Source organism: Chaetodon trifascialis, chromosome 15 (assembly GCF_039877785.1).
Source record: "Chaetodon trifascialis isolate fChaTrf1 chromosome 15, fChaTrf1.hap1, whole genome shotgun sequence".
Classification (NCBI taxonomy): domain Eukaryota; kingdom Metazoa; phylum Chordata; class Actinopteri; order Chaetodontiformes; family Chaetodontidae; genus Chaetodon; species Chaetodon trifascialis.
This window is the reverse complement of record NC_092070.1, coordinates 4808866-4823062: the sequence shown is the minus strand read 5'-3', so window position 1 is coordinate 4823062 and position 14197 is coordinate 4808866. Positions and strand designations below refer to the sequence as shown.

The following is a 14197-nucleotide window of genomic DNA, read 5'->3' as shown; positions in this document are numbered from 1 at the left end:
ATTCATTACCATCAACTATTTGTGTTTAGCAGCTTTAAGCCATTACAGAAACAAATTCTCAAATGAATTGTTATGGATAAAACAAACAAACAAAATAAATAAAACAAAATATTGAGACATTAATTCCAAAAATCAATTTTATTACTGAATGATAAATTACTGAATGCAAAAAAAAAAAGAAAGAAGAAAGATGCATGATCACGTCAACGTGTGCGGTCTGTGTTCTCACACTCCAGTCCAGGAGGGGGCGGTAATGCCCCGCATGCTTCGATATGTCCGCCGCCAAAACGCTCATTTCACAGAAGGAATATTTTTCTTTTCGGAAGAAGATCCCCACAAAGCGGCCCTATTTCTTTTCAGCCAGAAAAAGTCGAAGAATCCGAATACCGACGATGTACGCCAGGACAAATACCGGCAGCACACATGGAGACTTTCAAGACAGAAACGGAGTGAATTATGTGACATCGACAGAGTCTTTCGGCCACTGCTCTCAATTGTTCTGGAAAAAGGATCCGAACGACTCCGGAGTAAGAAAGCCAGCTGCCACCACCGTTAGCTCACGAGCCCAGCCAACAAATACCTATATCAAACGGCTAATGGAGCAACACTTTACTAACAAAGCTAGAGTCAAAGTGTTTTTTACACATGGTTATTAGCTGAGTGTTTGACTGAATATAGTTTAGTAATACTGGGTGATATGAAACTGCAAGTTATGTTACAGAACAGCTTCGTTAGCTTCATGCTATCGTACCAATCGTCATGCTGAGCGGATCATGGCCTAGTCGGACTGTTAGCTGATGAGCTAAGTGGCTAGTAATTAAAAGCTGCAGCATACTGTATCTATTTCAACCCGTGTGCTGGGTTTAGTCAAATTGGACCTGTATCCGAAGCACTGTGGCTTTGTTGTGTTGTCCAAAGACACCAAAGGGCTTGTAAAATACGTGTAAATTTAGCCGAGCATCACCGAGCTAATGCTAACAGCAGACAACACTGGCTGCCTCAGCCAAACGGAGTACGGTTAGCTAAAAGAGCCCGTGCAAAACAAGGCAGCGCGGAATGGCAGCGGGTTTTGTTTTGGGTCGAGCCGTGTGTTGTGATAACTGCGCATTGAAAGGTCTGCCACAATGTGTCGACCATACGGGAATAATTAAAGCAGTCAATGCGCGACTATATGCAGGAGGCCTGCAATATTATTAGCGAACAGCGCAAAGTAAACACGACCGGGCTGTCCCACAGGAAACGGGAGCGGAAGACGCCCCGCGGAGGACTTTGAAAGACTTCTTTGTGATGCTAGACTGTACGGTTCATTCATGGTCGCCTTTAGCCGACAGATTATCTGCACAGCGCACACAGACACCCATACATTAATTTATTTGTTGAATCATTTCTCTGCATTTGAATGTGGGCGACATTTACTGACTGCTTTTATGTCAGCTGTCTTTCGCTGTCGCACACGTGCAAGTTAATGCAACATTTAAGTACACTGCGAGCGCGCGGATCATCGACTGAATTGTTGACTTTCCCCAAATTTCCCTTTATTGATTTATCAAGGGGAGTTGGCAGCACTTACTAGGTGTCACTCACCTGAGTGTCAGTCTTTGCTGTCAGCATTTATTCACTTACTGCATCTTCACTCGAACATCATTGTTGTTCTGTTTTTGGCTGACTGTATTAGACACACAGTAGCACCTGAGTTGTTGTATGTACATTGTCTCTCATCTCCTTCATAGGTTATATGTGTGAAAAAAGCACCCTTTTTGTACACTGGCAGGATGATGGTTTAGAGGCCCATCACGAGCAGATTGTATCTACAGGGTTCTTCCTGCTTTTAAAAAACAAGCAATCCATAAGGTTCTTCAGAGATGTAGTACCATTCATTCATACATACATTTTTTTAAATAGATTTTTGCTATTTCAGTGCTCTGATCTCTGAGTGACTGTGGCTAAGAGAGCTCAATGCATTGTAGCTTGTGGAAACAAAACCTGACCACACATCCAAGTCATAAAGAAGCAGCAGGCTTCAAATGCAGAACACAGACCAATACAGAAGTGCTGCAAGTCAGGCACGAGAGTACAGGTTTCTGGGGATGTTAAAAACATTTTCGCTTGCGTTTCTCCATGCATGTATGCTGCATACACTCAGTGGCCACTTTATTAGGTACACCTGTAAAGTTAATGCAATCTTTCTGTATGACAGGGCCAGTCAGCTGGGTCTGTGCCTGTAATGTGTTGTAAGTATATGTGCTCATGGAAAGGAGCAGAAGAGAGAGAGTGTAGCCAGTACGTTTCATTGCCAGCCTGGTTAGCTAACGGTCATTACTGGATAAAGACAAAAATGAATAATGTAGCTTTTGGTCTCACGTTTAGTAACATCATTCAGGTTTGGTCAGATTGGGGCTGAAAAATGCTTGATGGCCCGGGTTCGGGTCTCAGATTTTGTCCCGTGCACATCTCTGATGTGGCACAGTTGCTGTCCATGGTGCTGAGCTGCCTTTCCTCAAAGCTTTGTTTTCTGCATTGTATTCACCTGACAAGTCTTTTAAGTGACAGTGCTTTCTTTATTACAAGGTGCAAGGTTTCTGTGGCTTGCCAGTGTAAAGCCATATTTTATGTTATTGTGGGAATTTCATCATGCACCAAATAATACAAGTATACTCACCACAGTGTGATAGAAAAGGCTTGATAGAAGGATACATCCCTTTAATTTATGGAACACAGTCTGAACACGTGCCTCATAGTGTGTGCTCCCATCATCCTCACCAAGTAACCCAGTGTCTTCCTTTGACCACATTATGCTGAAAAGTGTTTCAAATATTTTGTTCTCCATTGTGATATAGGAAAAAATGTCGTACCACTTCTAAAATCAAATTATCATTTACCAGGAAAATGAATGAATGAAAGTGTTGGGTTATTACCTCAGTGACTTGACGCGTGCTGTGTTGCTCTCCTCTGTGACAGCCGAGTTCAACCATCAGCTGGTGCGATCAGCTCCCTTCGTCCTCAGCAGCCCTCTCCAGTTCCAGTCTCTCCTCAGCGTCACTCTCCAGCTCCAGTCTCTCCATGGAATCCCGAGCGCCGGCACCACCAGCAGCGACGACGGCGTCAGACGACATGGAGTCAGACGAGAGGCCATACGTCTGCGACCTGTGCAGCTGCGCCTACAAGCACGCCAGCTCCCTGCTCAACCACAAGCTCACCCACAAGACTGGAGACTTCAGGTAGGCCCTCGAGACCCTTTTTACATAGACGATAAAGATTTTCATGCATTCCTGATGTCAGCCGTTTTCAGTAAATGCACCAAAATGTTGTTGAATAAGACCGAGCTCCTATGATCCTGTTTGTTTCTAACCGTCACACTACTTCTGTCTCCAAATCTCAGGTGCGACTTTTGTAGCAAGCCCTACACCAACTACATGTCCCTGCGCAACCACATGCGAATTCACGGTCAGAAGCGTTACATGTGTGACCTGTGTGGGAAGGCTTTCCGTTTAGCCCGGTACCTCCGCAACCATCAGAGGATCCACGATGACGGACCCAACCGCTTCGACTGTCCCTCCTGCTGCAAGAGCTACAGGACTATGCTGGAGCTCGCCCAGCACCGCTGCACCGCCGCTGCATCCAACCAGGTGGGTCCATGTGATGTGATGTGGTGCTGTGTAAAGAGTGGATGACGGCTGGGGTGGTCTGTCTTGGCCTACGTTACTTTTTTGCTAATATATCAATTCTGTGAGGGTCATTTTGCAGCAAAAGCCATTAGAGATTTTATTTTGGATTATGTGAATAATTTAGAAAATTTTGTTTTGCTACATAACTCAATGTGATTGACACCGTGGTCAAGTTTATGAATGACAGTTTGTAGCGGAGGAGCAAAGTCTTGGCTCATAGCACAGCGCTCCAATCAGCAGTTCTTCTTTAAGGACTCCTCTCTCCCCTTACTCATCTTCTATTTATAAACAGCTGCTGTCTGTCTACTTTATTGACTGTATCTGTGATGTGAAATTACAGTTAAACCAATTAACAGTTCTCAGTTTGTTAGCATAACTGTATGTGCGGTGTAGTTGGCACAAGATGGCATGCCCCTAATGATGATCAAAATCTCTGAAAACAGCTCACAAATATAAATATAAAGCACACATAAAAAGTAAAGAGCTAAAGACTAGTTAAATTGAATGATAGGCGCTGTCAAACGTCCCTTTCAGCTGCTCAGGCTTTAGCTTTAGTATCCCAACAGCACTGAATAACTTTTTTCCCCAGTGATACTAATACTTTATTTGACCCCTCTGTTGATTATGTATCAGACATATTGAAGTAAAAGCTGTTGCTCACACCTGACTTTTCATGGGCTTCTTGATCCAAATCTTGAAGGTCCTGATTTAAAACTGCTGGTGCTTCTTTTCACCTGCCAACAAAGAGCTTCAGCAGAAGGGCTTAATACCAGTCACACCAGTTCACCTCTGTCCATGCAGGCACCCTGACACACCAGGAGGAGCCGCTGGTGTGACGAACCAGGGTCCTCAAGGCTCTGAGATTTACAGAGCTGTTGTTGGTGTGAACGTTCAATAAAAGTTGTTATCTGCTCAACCCTCATGTTGGATGCAGCTCCACTGGAGTTACTGCATCCACTAAAAAATGTCCTGCTTTAAATACTTTAAAAATTATTAATTAATTAAATTATTTTAATCACCGCTTTCCCTCAGTCATTTATTGAACAAGGTCATCAATCAGCAGTCACTGCTAGAGGGCTCTACTTTCTCCCCGTGCAGCACGCCACGTCTCCTGGTCTGACATGCTGTTGCTTTAATAGAGGAGGTGGGGGGTGCTGCATTTTAGCCTGCGGGAGGCTGAGAACTTGTGCTGTGTAGCCACTTCTTCAGTGGCAGTGAAGGAGGCTACAGTGGCAGCATTTTAAACTTTAATGTTCAGGTTAATATTAGACTGCTCTCCTCCTGCAACGGTCTGCTCACCTGGTCTGCTTTGTCTGCTCGGCTCTGGCCGTCATGTGATATCAGACACTGTAGAGTCTTACCAGCCAGAGACCAATCACAGACAGAGTTGGAAGGGACAGCAAGTAGGCTTCTTTGTTACCAAGATCAAGAACAAGTATATTGCCATGTTTGTAAAAATGGCCCAATGTCTGATGTATAGAGCAACTTACAGTATTGTTTCATGTTTGTTCTGGTATGTAAGCTCTTCTGTTGATTATTTGTAGCAGAATTTACAGTCGTCTCTGCTGAGAAATGTGTGTAGCAATATCTGCAAACCACACACTTTGACATCGATTCCAAGGCCCCATTCAAAGAACCAACTCACTTACTGAACTCTGGCCTCTCATGTCAGCAGCTCTGCTGTTAAGTACCACGAATCTGTAAACGAACTTCAAGTAAAACATGCATTTAGAATTCTACATAATGAAAGCCCACCATGAATACCACTTGGTAACAGTGAATTAGACCAGTTCATTGTGTGGGCCTGTGTGTGTGATGTGTGCAGTGTTGTGAACTAACACCTTGCCTCTGCTCCAGTCTGATGAGTGTTTGCTGCGGCGGGGTTGATGCTGTGTTCTGACTTTGTTGAGAGGATGTGTGCAGTGTGTCGTCTGTGGCAGGGAAGGAGTTCTACACTACATAAACTCTTTAACTGCTTGGAATCAAAATCAAGATGTTCATGTAACTACAACCACGTAACGCTGCATAAGAAAATGCAGAACCTGTACACCAAACATTTAATCCCACCTGAACATGCACTCAAGAACTGCAGTATACAGATGCATGGTCTTACCTGTAAACCTGCCTGTATGAATCCAGGCTGTGGGTAAGCTGCCTGTATTGAACTTATTGGATGGTCTGGAGAGTGTATTGTCTATTACATACCACAGACCCTATGAAAGAGAAACACTGCTGTGTGAATGCGTGTGTGTGGCAAGGCATATTTTGTATTTTGATGAAGTGTGTGCATGGAAGATATTCTAGCACGTTTTTCTTGACCCTCTGTCCTCTTTCCAGCTACAGTCTTCCAGGCGTCCTGCTTGGGAGAACAGTTTGCCAGCCCTCCTGCAGTGAAAGCAGACTGTGCAGTTAGGGTTAGACCAGGGTTAGGCTAAGTTTAGGGAAAGGGTCAGGGTTTAGACGTTAGGGAATGAATACAATTCAGTGAATTTCCCTCACAAGTATAGTAATCCAAATTTGTGTGTGTGTGTGTCTGTGTGTGTGTGTGTGGGGTTGGTTCATAAGAACCGGTTCAACTGCCCGTCCTGCTTTAAGAGCTACCGAACCATGCTGGACCTGGCCCAGCACCGCTGCAGCGCCGCGGCCAAAAACCAGGTTGGTGTGCGCGTGAGTGAGCATGTGGGTGTTGTGCGTGAGGCAGTGTCAGCAGGTTGAAGTGTAGCTCTGAGGAAGGGCCGAGTCGTACAGGAGCTTTAGATGTGATGGTCCTCTTCTGATTGGCTCTGATGTAAAGGTTTCAGACTGCTTCAATGTGGCTTTCTAACAGAGAATCATCATGGCAAGTTTTCCCATGGTGCTCTCCTCTGCCTAAGTGTTGCTGCACCGGGTGACAAGCAAAGACAAACTATTGCTGGTTATCACAGCAGGTGTCTGACCAGTACATCTAAAGCTCGTGCACAAAAACAACTTTTCAAATAATGCCCAGCTCATCGGAACAAGGAAAAGTCTATTTCCCTGCAACTTTGGTCTTATTTTATATTTTTGACCACCGATTTAAAAGCTGGAATACCAACTGGGCCAGGCCCCATTTTGAAGAGGGTTGAAAACCTTTTGTTTTCTGCCCCATTGTTATTTCATCATATTATATTATGGTTACCTGGTGCTCTTTTATCAAATGAAACCAACAAAAACGAAATGCAAACAAAATGAAATGAGAGAAGTCAGGGGTGTTGAGCAGCTCATTTCTGCTCCAGGGCCTCCCGGTGAGTGATTCCAACCCTGACCAGTAGACAGAGCTTTAGAAGTCCACTGGTCATCACTGGGTTCTCAACACATCCAGTTTATCCAAGCTGCTTACTGTGGAAACAAAAAACCTGAACCTGTCCATCAATGTGTGCCTTAGTCTTCAAGTCTTAGCACAGTACTGATTTGCTCATATGAACATTGCAGTAATTGTGTCTCCTGTCCACGCTGGCAGTGAACAGACCCCATCCTATCACAACTCCAGTGTAAGTGCGGGGGACAAAATACAGTAAAGACATTTTCTATAGTTCAGTTGAAGCTAAAATGAGGCTCCGTTTGCCTGACTTTGACAAATTATGTAGTTAGTTCAGTTGGTTGGTTTTAGCACCGAATTTCCCAACTAACATGTCCTTTAAATGTTACCCAAAGTACTGGTTACAGATGGTGGTCAGAAACCATAAAGATAAGACCTAAGTTGTGAAAGAGGAACCAGAATTGTCCAACCAGGCTTCAAGTTAGAGGAAAGATGAGGCCAAATTAAAGCGTAGAGGTCTACCAGAGCTTTAAATGTTCAGGGAGAAGGTTCAGTTTGACGTTATGTTAGTACTGCAGTCGTCAGGGTTAGAGGACAGGGTGACAAGGCGAGCAGCGTCTGCAGCTGTCATGGTTAGAGAAGACGGATGTAGATTCATGTTGATGTTGGAGTTCTAGGTTTGGTCGAGTTAATTCATGTGTGTGTGAGTGTCTGTGTTTGTGTGTACAAGTTGACCACTCCATCTCCTCACATTAATAGAAGAAAGACAGGGTAGTGAAGGGTCCTGAGTCTCTGAGACAGAACTCAAATACATCAGCTTTAAGTATGTAGACCGAACGGCACAAGAAGCCTGAAGAATGTGATTCAGTGTGGAAAACCAAACAGCTCATCACATTCATCTGTCACCTTTCCTCCGCTCTGTATCTTATCTCACACTTGTCACGAACTCTGTGCATTGCTGGCATGCGTGTGGCACAAACAGAAATGATTTACAAAATCCCTCCTCCCCCTGTCTTCCTCTGTCCACCTCCTGCTCTCCTCCCTCCTCCCATCCAGTCTGGCAGTCGTCGTTCCAATTTCTCCACTGCTGCTCGCCGTCAGCAGCAACAACAGCAACAGCAGAACAGCGCTAACTCCATGATGCAACCACAGCACGGAGGACACGGCCAGCAGGAACCTTTGCCCTCCCACTGCGTCTCCCCCATGTCCCAGGGTGGACAGGGCGGCGGTGTGAGCAGCCAGTCTGTGCCTGACCCCCACCAGGTAGGCAGCAGAGCAAACGCCGGGGAACCATTGTATGTTAGCAGCAGCTTTGTTGTCGTGAGAGAGTGTGTTGAGCTTCTGTCTGTTCCAGCAGGGCCGTCCCAGCTCAGTGTCCTCCCAGAGCAGCCAGCAGAGCATGAGGAGCTCGTCCTCCAACAAACACGTCTCCTCCAGCGCCACCCCGTCCTCCTCCTACTCCCTGCTCCAGCCCCTGGTGCCTGAGGTAAAGGAGATGAGCTCGGGATACACTAGGCTGAGCGCCAACCCCATGGTAGGAGAGATAACCGCCACACACCCGCCGTCTGCTGTCTGCTGGCTAGCTGCCTAGCTGCCTTCTCCCTGTCTGGCTACTAACATCAGCAGAGAGGGACTAATATTTCATTACTTAACGTGTCCACCGGGAGCCTCTGCTCACAGCTCCTGTCTTTGCTCCTCTTGGCTGTGGAAAGCACAGATAACTGTTTTTAGTAGTGAGTTAAGATAAAGCTAGGTGCACTTTAAATGTCTGAAGAGCCACAGCAGGTCTGAGTGCTGCTGTCCAGAGACACCCGGTGGACACAGACTTAGCTCTCTTCTTAAATCTTCTGGCTTTTAGTCTGCTGTAACTCCAGCCCTGATTCCAAAAAAACTGGTGTGCTGTAAAACGTAAATAAAAACAGAAAGCAATCGTTTGCAAACCCTTTATGACCTGTTTTCAATTGAATACAGTACAAAGACAAGATATTTAATCAACCTTTTTGTCTGTTGTGAATACACACTCATTCTAAATTTGATGACTTTGACATGTTTACCACTGTGCTACAACCCTTAACAACAGGAAGCAAGTGGAATTCTTCCCAATCCTTGCTTAATATACAGATTGTCGTTTACCTGTGGAATGTTCCAAACAGGTGTTTTTAGAGCATTCCACAACTTTCCCAGTCTTAAGTTACTCCTGTCCCAACGTGTTTGAAACGTGTTGCTGCATCAAATTCAGACTAAACAGATATTTACAAAACTCAATGAAGCTGATGAGTCCAAACATTCAGTATATTGTCCTCTTACTGCTTTCAATTAAGTATGTGTCAAAAAAGATTAGCAAACGATCTTTACGATTTTATTTATGTTTTACACACCAGCCCAATTTTTTTGGAATCAGGGGTTGTAGACAAGCCGTCCTGTACTGTCCAACAACTAATATGAGTATATAGTAAACAATATCTGGAATCCTTCAGTAGACCTTTAAGCACATGACACCAATACTTTCATTGATGACCTCGACAATTTGTGAAACAATGAAGGTAGAAAAGACAAAAAAAGAGTGTCTGTGTGTGTCACCAGCCGTAGTCCAAAAAGACCAAAAACAAGCTGCACACCAACCCTCTGTAGACACACTTATTCAAGCCTGAGCTGGAGTCTGAAACTGTAAAAGCAGATAACAGCAACATGTTTTAATCAAACATATTTAAGAAAAATGATCCTGAAATGCTTCTGAGTGTCTCATTAACGTTCATGTTGCCTCAGTAAACATGAGGTCTGGTTTACTTCCAGGTGAAACAGAATACTGTAGAAAGCACTTTTAAACCCTGGTCAAACAGCGGAGTGGTCTGTCTTGATCAAGAGAAGTGTGTAGTGAAGTGCTAATGGGCCCGTTTGACCTGCAGTCCTGGCTCAGACTCTGGGACTGGAAATAATACAGGCCTTATTAGTATTCAAAGCAATATCAGCCTCCTGATGGTGGCACCCAGTGCAGTCAATAGGGATGATTAGTGGTACTGCTAATTAGCTTTTAGTGTAGTTTGAGGTTGAAGCTATCCACCAACACTGCTCACAGAGCCCAGCAAAGCAAAGCGAAGCAGCAGACTAATGTCCAGCTGATGGGGTTGGTCTTTAACTGCTCTGAGCTGTGGATCCTCTCTGGCGGTAGGACAGGACTAACGTGGGGGTGTGCTGCTAATGAAGGCCTGCCTTTCTGACTTTGACACTAATCATTCACTCAACTCTTTGTCACACATGTCCATGTCGTAGTTGGTGCTGCACATGAATCATATTTCATCCTGTCATATATGGCCTCTCCCTCCTCAAAGGTCCTATGTGCTGATAAATGGAACTCAACGATAGGTACTTGATCCAGATCTTTGTCATTTTCTACTAGTGATCTGCTGAACCCAAGTGACCTAATGTTCAATGCAGGGAACACGCCACCAAAAATCTAGGCTAAAAATTTCATGTCAGCTTCCTCTCAGACAATGAAATGGGTTTGCATGAAGAAAACTTAAAAACTTCTATTCATGGCAGTTCCTTTTTTAAGCAAGATAAATACTGTAAATGTGTAAATATCATAACTGCTGAAGAGAAAGACACCAGCCGAGAGGTTAGAGGAAAGGAAGAATTAAACATCAGAGTTTTTCAAATGTATGTCTGTTAGTCAGCTCCATACATGGATGTCTAATCATGACCAAGTTGCCTGCTGAGATTTCCTGCTTTATGTTAGGACGAGGTGACATGTCCCAGCTGTCAGCTAACCAACAAAATGCTCCCAGAAAGTTGCATCAAAATAGAATAAGATGAAAATCTCAGCTCTTAAGCCTTGTTCTTAGTTTGCTCGTTGTGACCATCGTTCCTGTCTGCTGTAATAACGTTGGACTCACGGAGTTACTTCTCACTGCTGGTGTTGGTGTCGTGGTGATCTGTCAGAAACAGTGACCTGACATGGAAATACCATGCTGTATTAAACTGTAATTATGTGAACACAACCTTCTCAGTGAGGTCAACATGATGATGTTGAATCGTCATCAGGACAGAATAAAAGCCTCAGTTGCTCAGATGTGTGCAGCCCTGCTCTTCATGTTCTCTGTCTGTTGAACTGGACACAGCACACCTTCACTCCTCGTTTGCTCATCCATCTGAACTTCACCTGTATGTCAGACGCTCTTTTGTTTTGTGACCAGTGACTCTGTTGACGCTGATGTTCGACTCTCTCCATCCTTTCTTTCCCTTCCCAATCTTTCTCTTCTTTTCTCTACTTTTTCACACCGATTCTCTCTCTCTGGCTCCTGTCCCTTCTCTCCCCCTATTCCCCCTACAGCCGAAGCACCAGGACACTTTCTCTCTGGCCCCCCAGCGGCCCCTCACCACCATCAACCCCATCGGCCACTCCCTCCATCCGAACGGAGCACCCACGCTCAAGCCTTCCCCTGTGCCACGCACCATCCAGGCCATGCCCTGGGAGCAGCGCTCCCTCTACAATCAATGAGACCCCTGGGAACCAGCCGCCCCCTTCACGTCGCGTCCACCACCATCCCCCCACACCCTCCTCCTCCTCCACCTCCTCCTCCTCCTCCTCTCCACCTCTTTCGGACCCAGCATCGAGGAGGGAGGAGTTGGGACGACCCTCCACTGCCTCACCCCTCTTTTGGAACGTTGTGCTCGGGAACGGGGAAGGGCACATGAGAACTAGTTGATTGATTACTGAGTAGTTAGGTTTAAAAAATGTGTTGCCTTGACCCTCATGTATGATCTATGCCATGATATAAGTTAAAACGTCTGTCCCCTAATCTGTCCTGTCACTAAGAATTTATCTCCCCATCCTCCCCATCTAGTTATGAAAATATCTATCCTCTCCATTATGAATAGTGTCTCTCCCGACCCCACCCCCCCTTTTCGATATGTTAAATGAAATGAAAGGCTATTTTTATCAAGAGTGTGTTCCAAACCCTGAAAGCCGAGGGATTCCAGGGCGCCAAGTAGATGTGACAAAGTTCTCCCTTCAGTCTGATATGTTTTTGAACATAAAACCCAACTTTTTGTCAAATGAAGCTTTTTGGAAAGGAGAAGGGGAAACTTCTTCTTCCTCTTCTTTTTTTTTTTTTTTAAACATACCCCTTCTACATGCTCCAGAACGGCGATAATGTATTGGTGTCATGACTATTTCAGAAAGCCGTTTCCGTTCTCTGTGACGTTACAGCGCCCACACCTCTCGCCTCCGAGTGTCAGCAGCAAGGACCACAACTCAGCTGTTGTTCTGCAAAACATTTTGACATGTTCTCGCCAGTTTGGCTTCTCTGCATTGTGGAGACTGAAGCCCTGCTGTTGGAAAGGACCTCAATGTTCCCTAGCCACCGACAAGGACAGTTTGGCACGGTTACCTTCTTTTAACACACAACCGAAAGCTCACTTTTTTCTAAACTTGCATCTGACCGGTGGCTTGTTGTTACTGTAGTTTTAATAATCTGTTGGCTGGGAATCACATCTAGAAGATAACAGAACAAGTCTCCATCTGTTTTTGTTCCAAACTGACTGTTGACATGTTTGTTCCTTTCACTTTAAGGCACTTTAAGACAAGTGCTGTGTAATTCTTACTGTCTGTCCCACCCTTTGTCTAGAGCAGTGTCAGCTGTAAAGATGTAACATTGCCTTACATCAACCCCTCGTCCCGACTCACTCACATGATCACCAGTGACTTAGCGGCAGTACTGGGCCGGCTTTGAGCCCATAACACGGCTGCATCTGGAAGCTACAGTGGCCAAAACACAGTATGTCTGCAGCTCTGGAACCCCCACCCTCACCTCCAGTGTTGCTTTTCCTGTAGAAAATGTCATGCCTACGTCTCTCTGCTCCCAGGATGGATTTAGATAACACCTACCTGCAGGGTGTTTCAATAAGCTGCCAGCCACAGTTGGCCGGATAACTCCAAATAAACCAGTAAAAGATGAAGTGAATTTTGTAAACGGTCAATTTGCTAAATAACAGTTCAGTCATGGATCCAGTATGTAGTTATGTTACGTTATCTTGCTAACATGGTGTTCATTGAAATACCCACAATTCTACTGACATTGTATTATCTCTTTTTAAAGTTGTTTCTATTTTTATTCATGACGTTTTCATTGTTGCTTTCTCTCTCCTTGTAAAGTGTCTTTGAGTATTTAGAAAAGTGCTATACAAATAAAATGTTTTATTATTATCACCATCAGTGCTGCTTTTCTCACGTAGAATGGACTTTATGTTGACCTTAACTTGCCAGCTGTTGACTACTGAAGAATGAGCTGTTGAGCTCAGTTTTTAAGGCCTACAAGTGCCCGGAATAGTGGAAAGTTTCAGTTCACACACTTCTGCAAATTCCATCTGCTGATGAACACTGTGGTTCAGGAGAAAGCTCCAGAACAAGTGAGTAAGTGGATATTCAGTGACAACCCAAACTGTCCTGGTGTCTGCAGCATGAGTTTATGTCCATCTGCCCGTGGTGAAGAGCTTTACAGTAGCCAGCAGAGGGCCACATGCATGCTTCTCATTTCAAATACTTTAAATCGGTGTGTCAAAGTCATTCCACAAAGGGCCATGTGGCTGCAGGTTTATCCTCCAACCAATCAAGAGCATGCGGTCTGACCAATCAGCTGTCTGAAGACTGAGATCAGCTAATGAAATGAGTCAAGTCTGGTGTGCTGCTGCTTGGTTGCGAAGAAAACCTGCAGCCACTCGGCTCTTTGTGGAATGAGTTTGGCACCTGTGCTCTAAATAGACTGAGTCAAAAAAAAATAGGCTTTACTCAAAAAATCATTGAGACTTCCATCCATGATTCTTCAGGAAGTTGCGAGTGGAAAGTTTTACTGTTGATGAAACCAAACAAAGAGTATGTTTGCCTTTCAATTTTACAACATGTGGTCTTTCAAAGTGCAGGTAATCACCAGGAGACACATGCATCACCACTGTGCAGGGGCTGGATCACACACACACACACACACCGTCACAGTGCCACTTCTTTTATGATATATGGATGTGACAACATTTCCACCACAGATGGTCCTCAGATGAAGGTGAGTGTGTGAGCACACCTGTGTGTTTCTGTTTGTTCTATCATAATGACCCTCTGATGGCACCATGAAAACACGTGATCTGCAGTGGATGGACCTTTGGCTGCAGTCGGCCGGCCTTCTTTACACACCTGCTGAAGCTCAGTCAGGTTAACAAGCAGAAAGATTGAGCCGGGTTCAGATCTAAACCCACCGTTAAGCCT

The 14197-nt window shown here is 44.8% G+C and overlaps 1 protein-coding gene across 7 annotated transcripts; it reads left to right on the top strand.

The window, feature by feature from the left end:
- The first annotated feature begins 306 nt into the window (after positions 1-306).
- Positions 307-13149, top strand: LOC139344083 (zinc finger protein 646-like). Of its 7 annotated transcripts, none has more exons than XM_070982016.1 (7): positions 307-527; positions 2959-3218; positions 3380-3626; positions 6231-6320; positions 7999-8205; positions 8300-8428; positions 11273-13149. In XM_070982016.1, exons 1-7 carry the CDS (start codon positions 393-395, stop codon positions 11438-11440), a joined length of 1236 nt encoding a protein of 411 aa, XP_070838117.1. In that variant the 5' UTR covers positions 307-392; the 3' UTR covers positions 11441-13149. The 7 variants fall into 7 exon arrangements, with proteins under 7 accessions (XP_070838117.1, XP_070838120.1, XP_070838119.1 ...); XM_070982014.1 differs by having other exon boundaries at positions 318-527; positions 8300-8476; XM_070982015.1 differs by having other exon boundaries at positions 318-527; positions 8297-8428.
- The last annotated feature ends 1048 nt before the right edge of the window (positions 13150-14197 follow it).

Excerpts from the sequence above, each read along its gene's own strand:
- LOC139344083 (XM_070982013.1), top strand. The coding sequence starts at position 393 with ATGTACGCCAGGACAAATACCGGCAGCACACATGGAGACTTTCAAGAC. Across the intron at positions 528-2,958 it reads AGGATCCGAACGACTCCGGA|CCGAGTTCAACCATCAGCTG; the intron begins GTAAGAAAGCCA and ends CCTCTGTGACAG. Across the intron at positions 3,219-3,379 it reads CACAAGACTGGAGACTTCAG|GTGCGACTTTTGTAGCAAGC; the intron begins GTAGGCCCTCGA and ends TCCAAATCTCAG.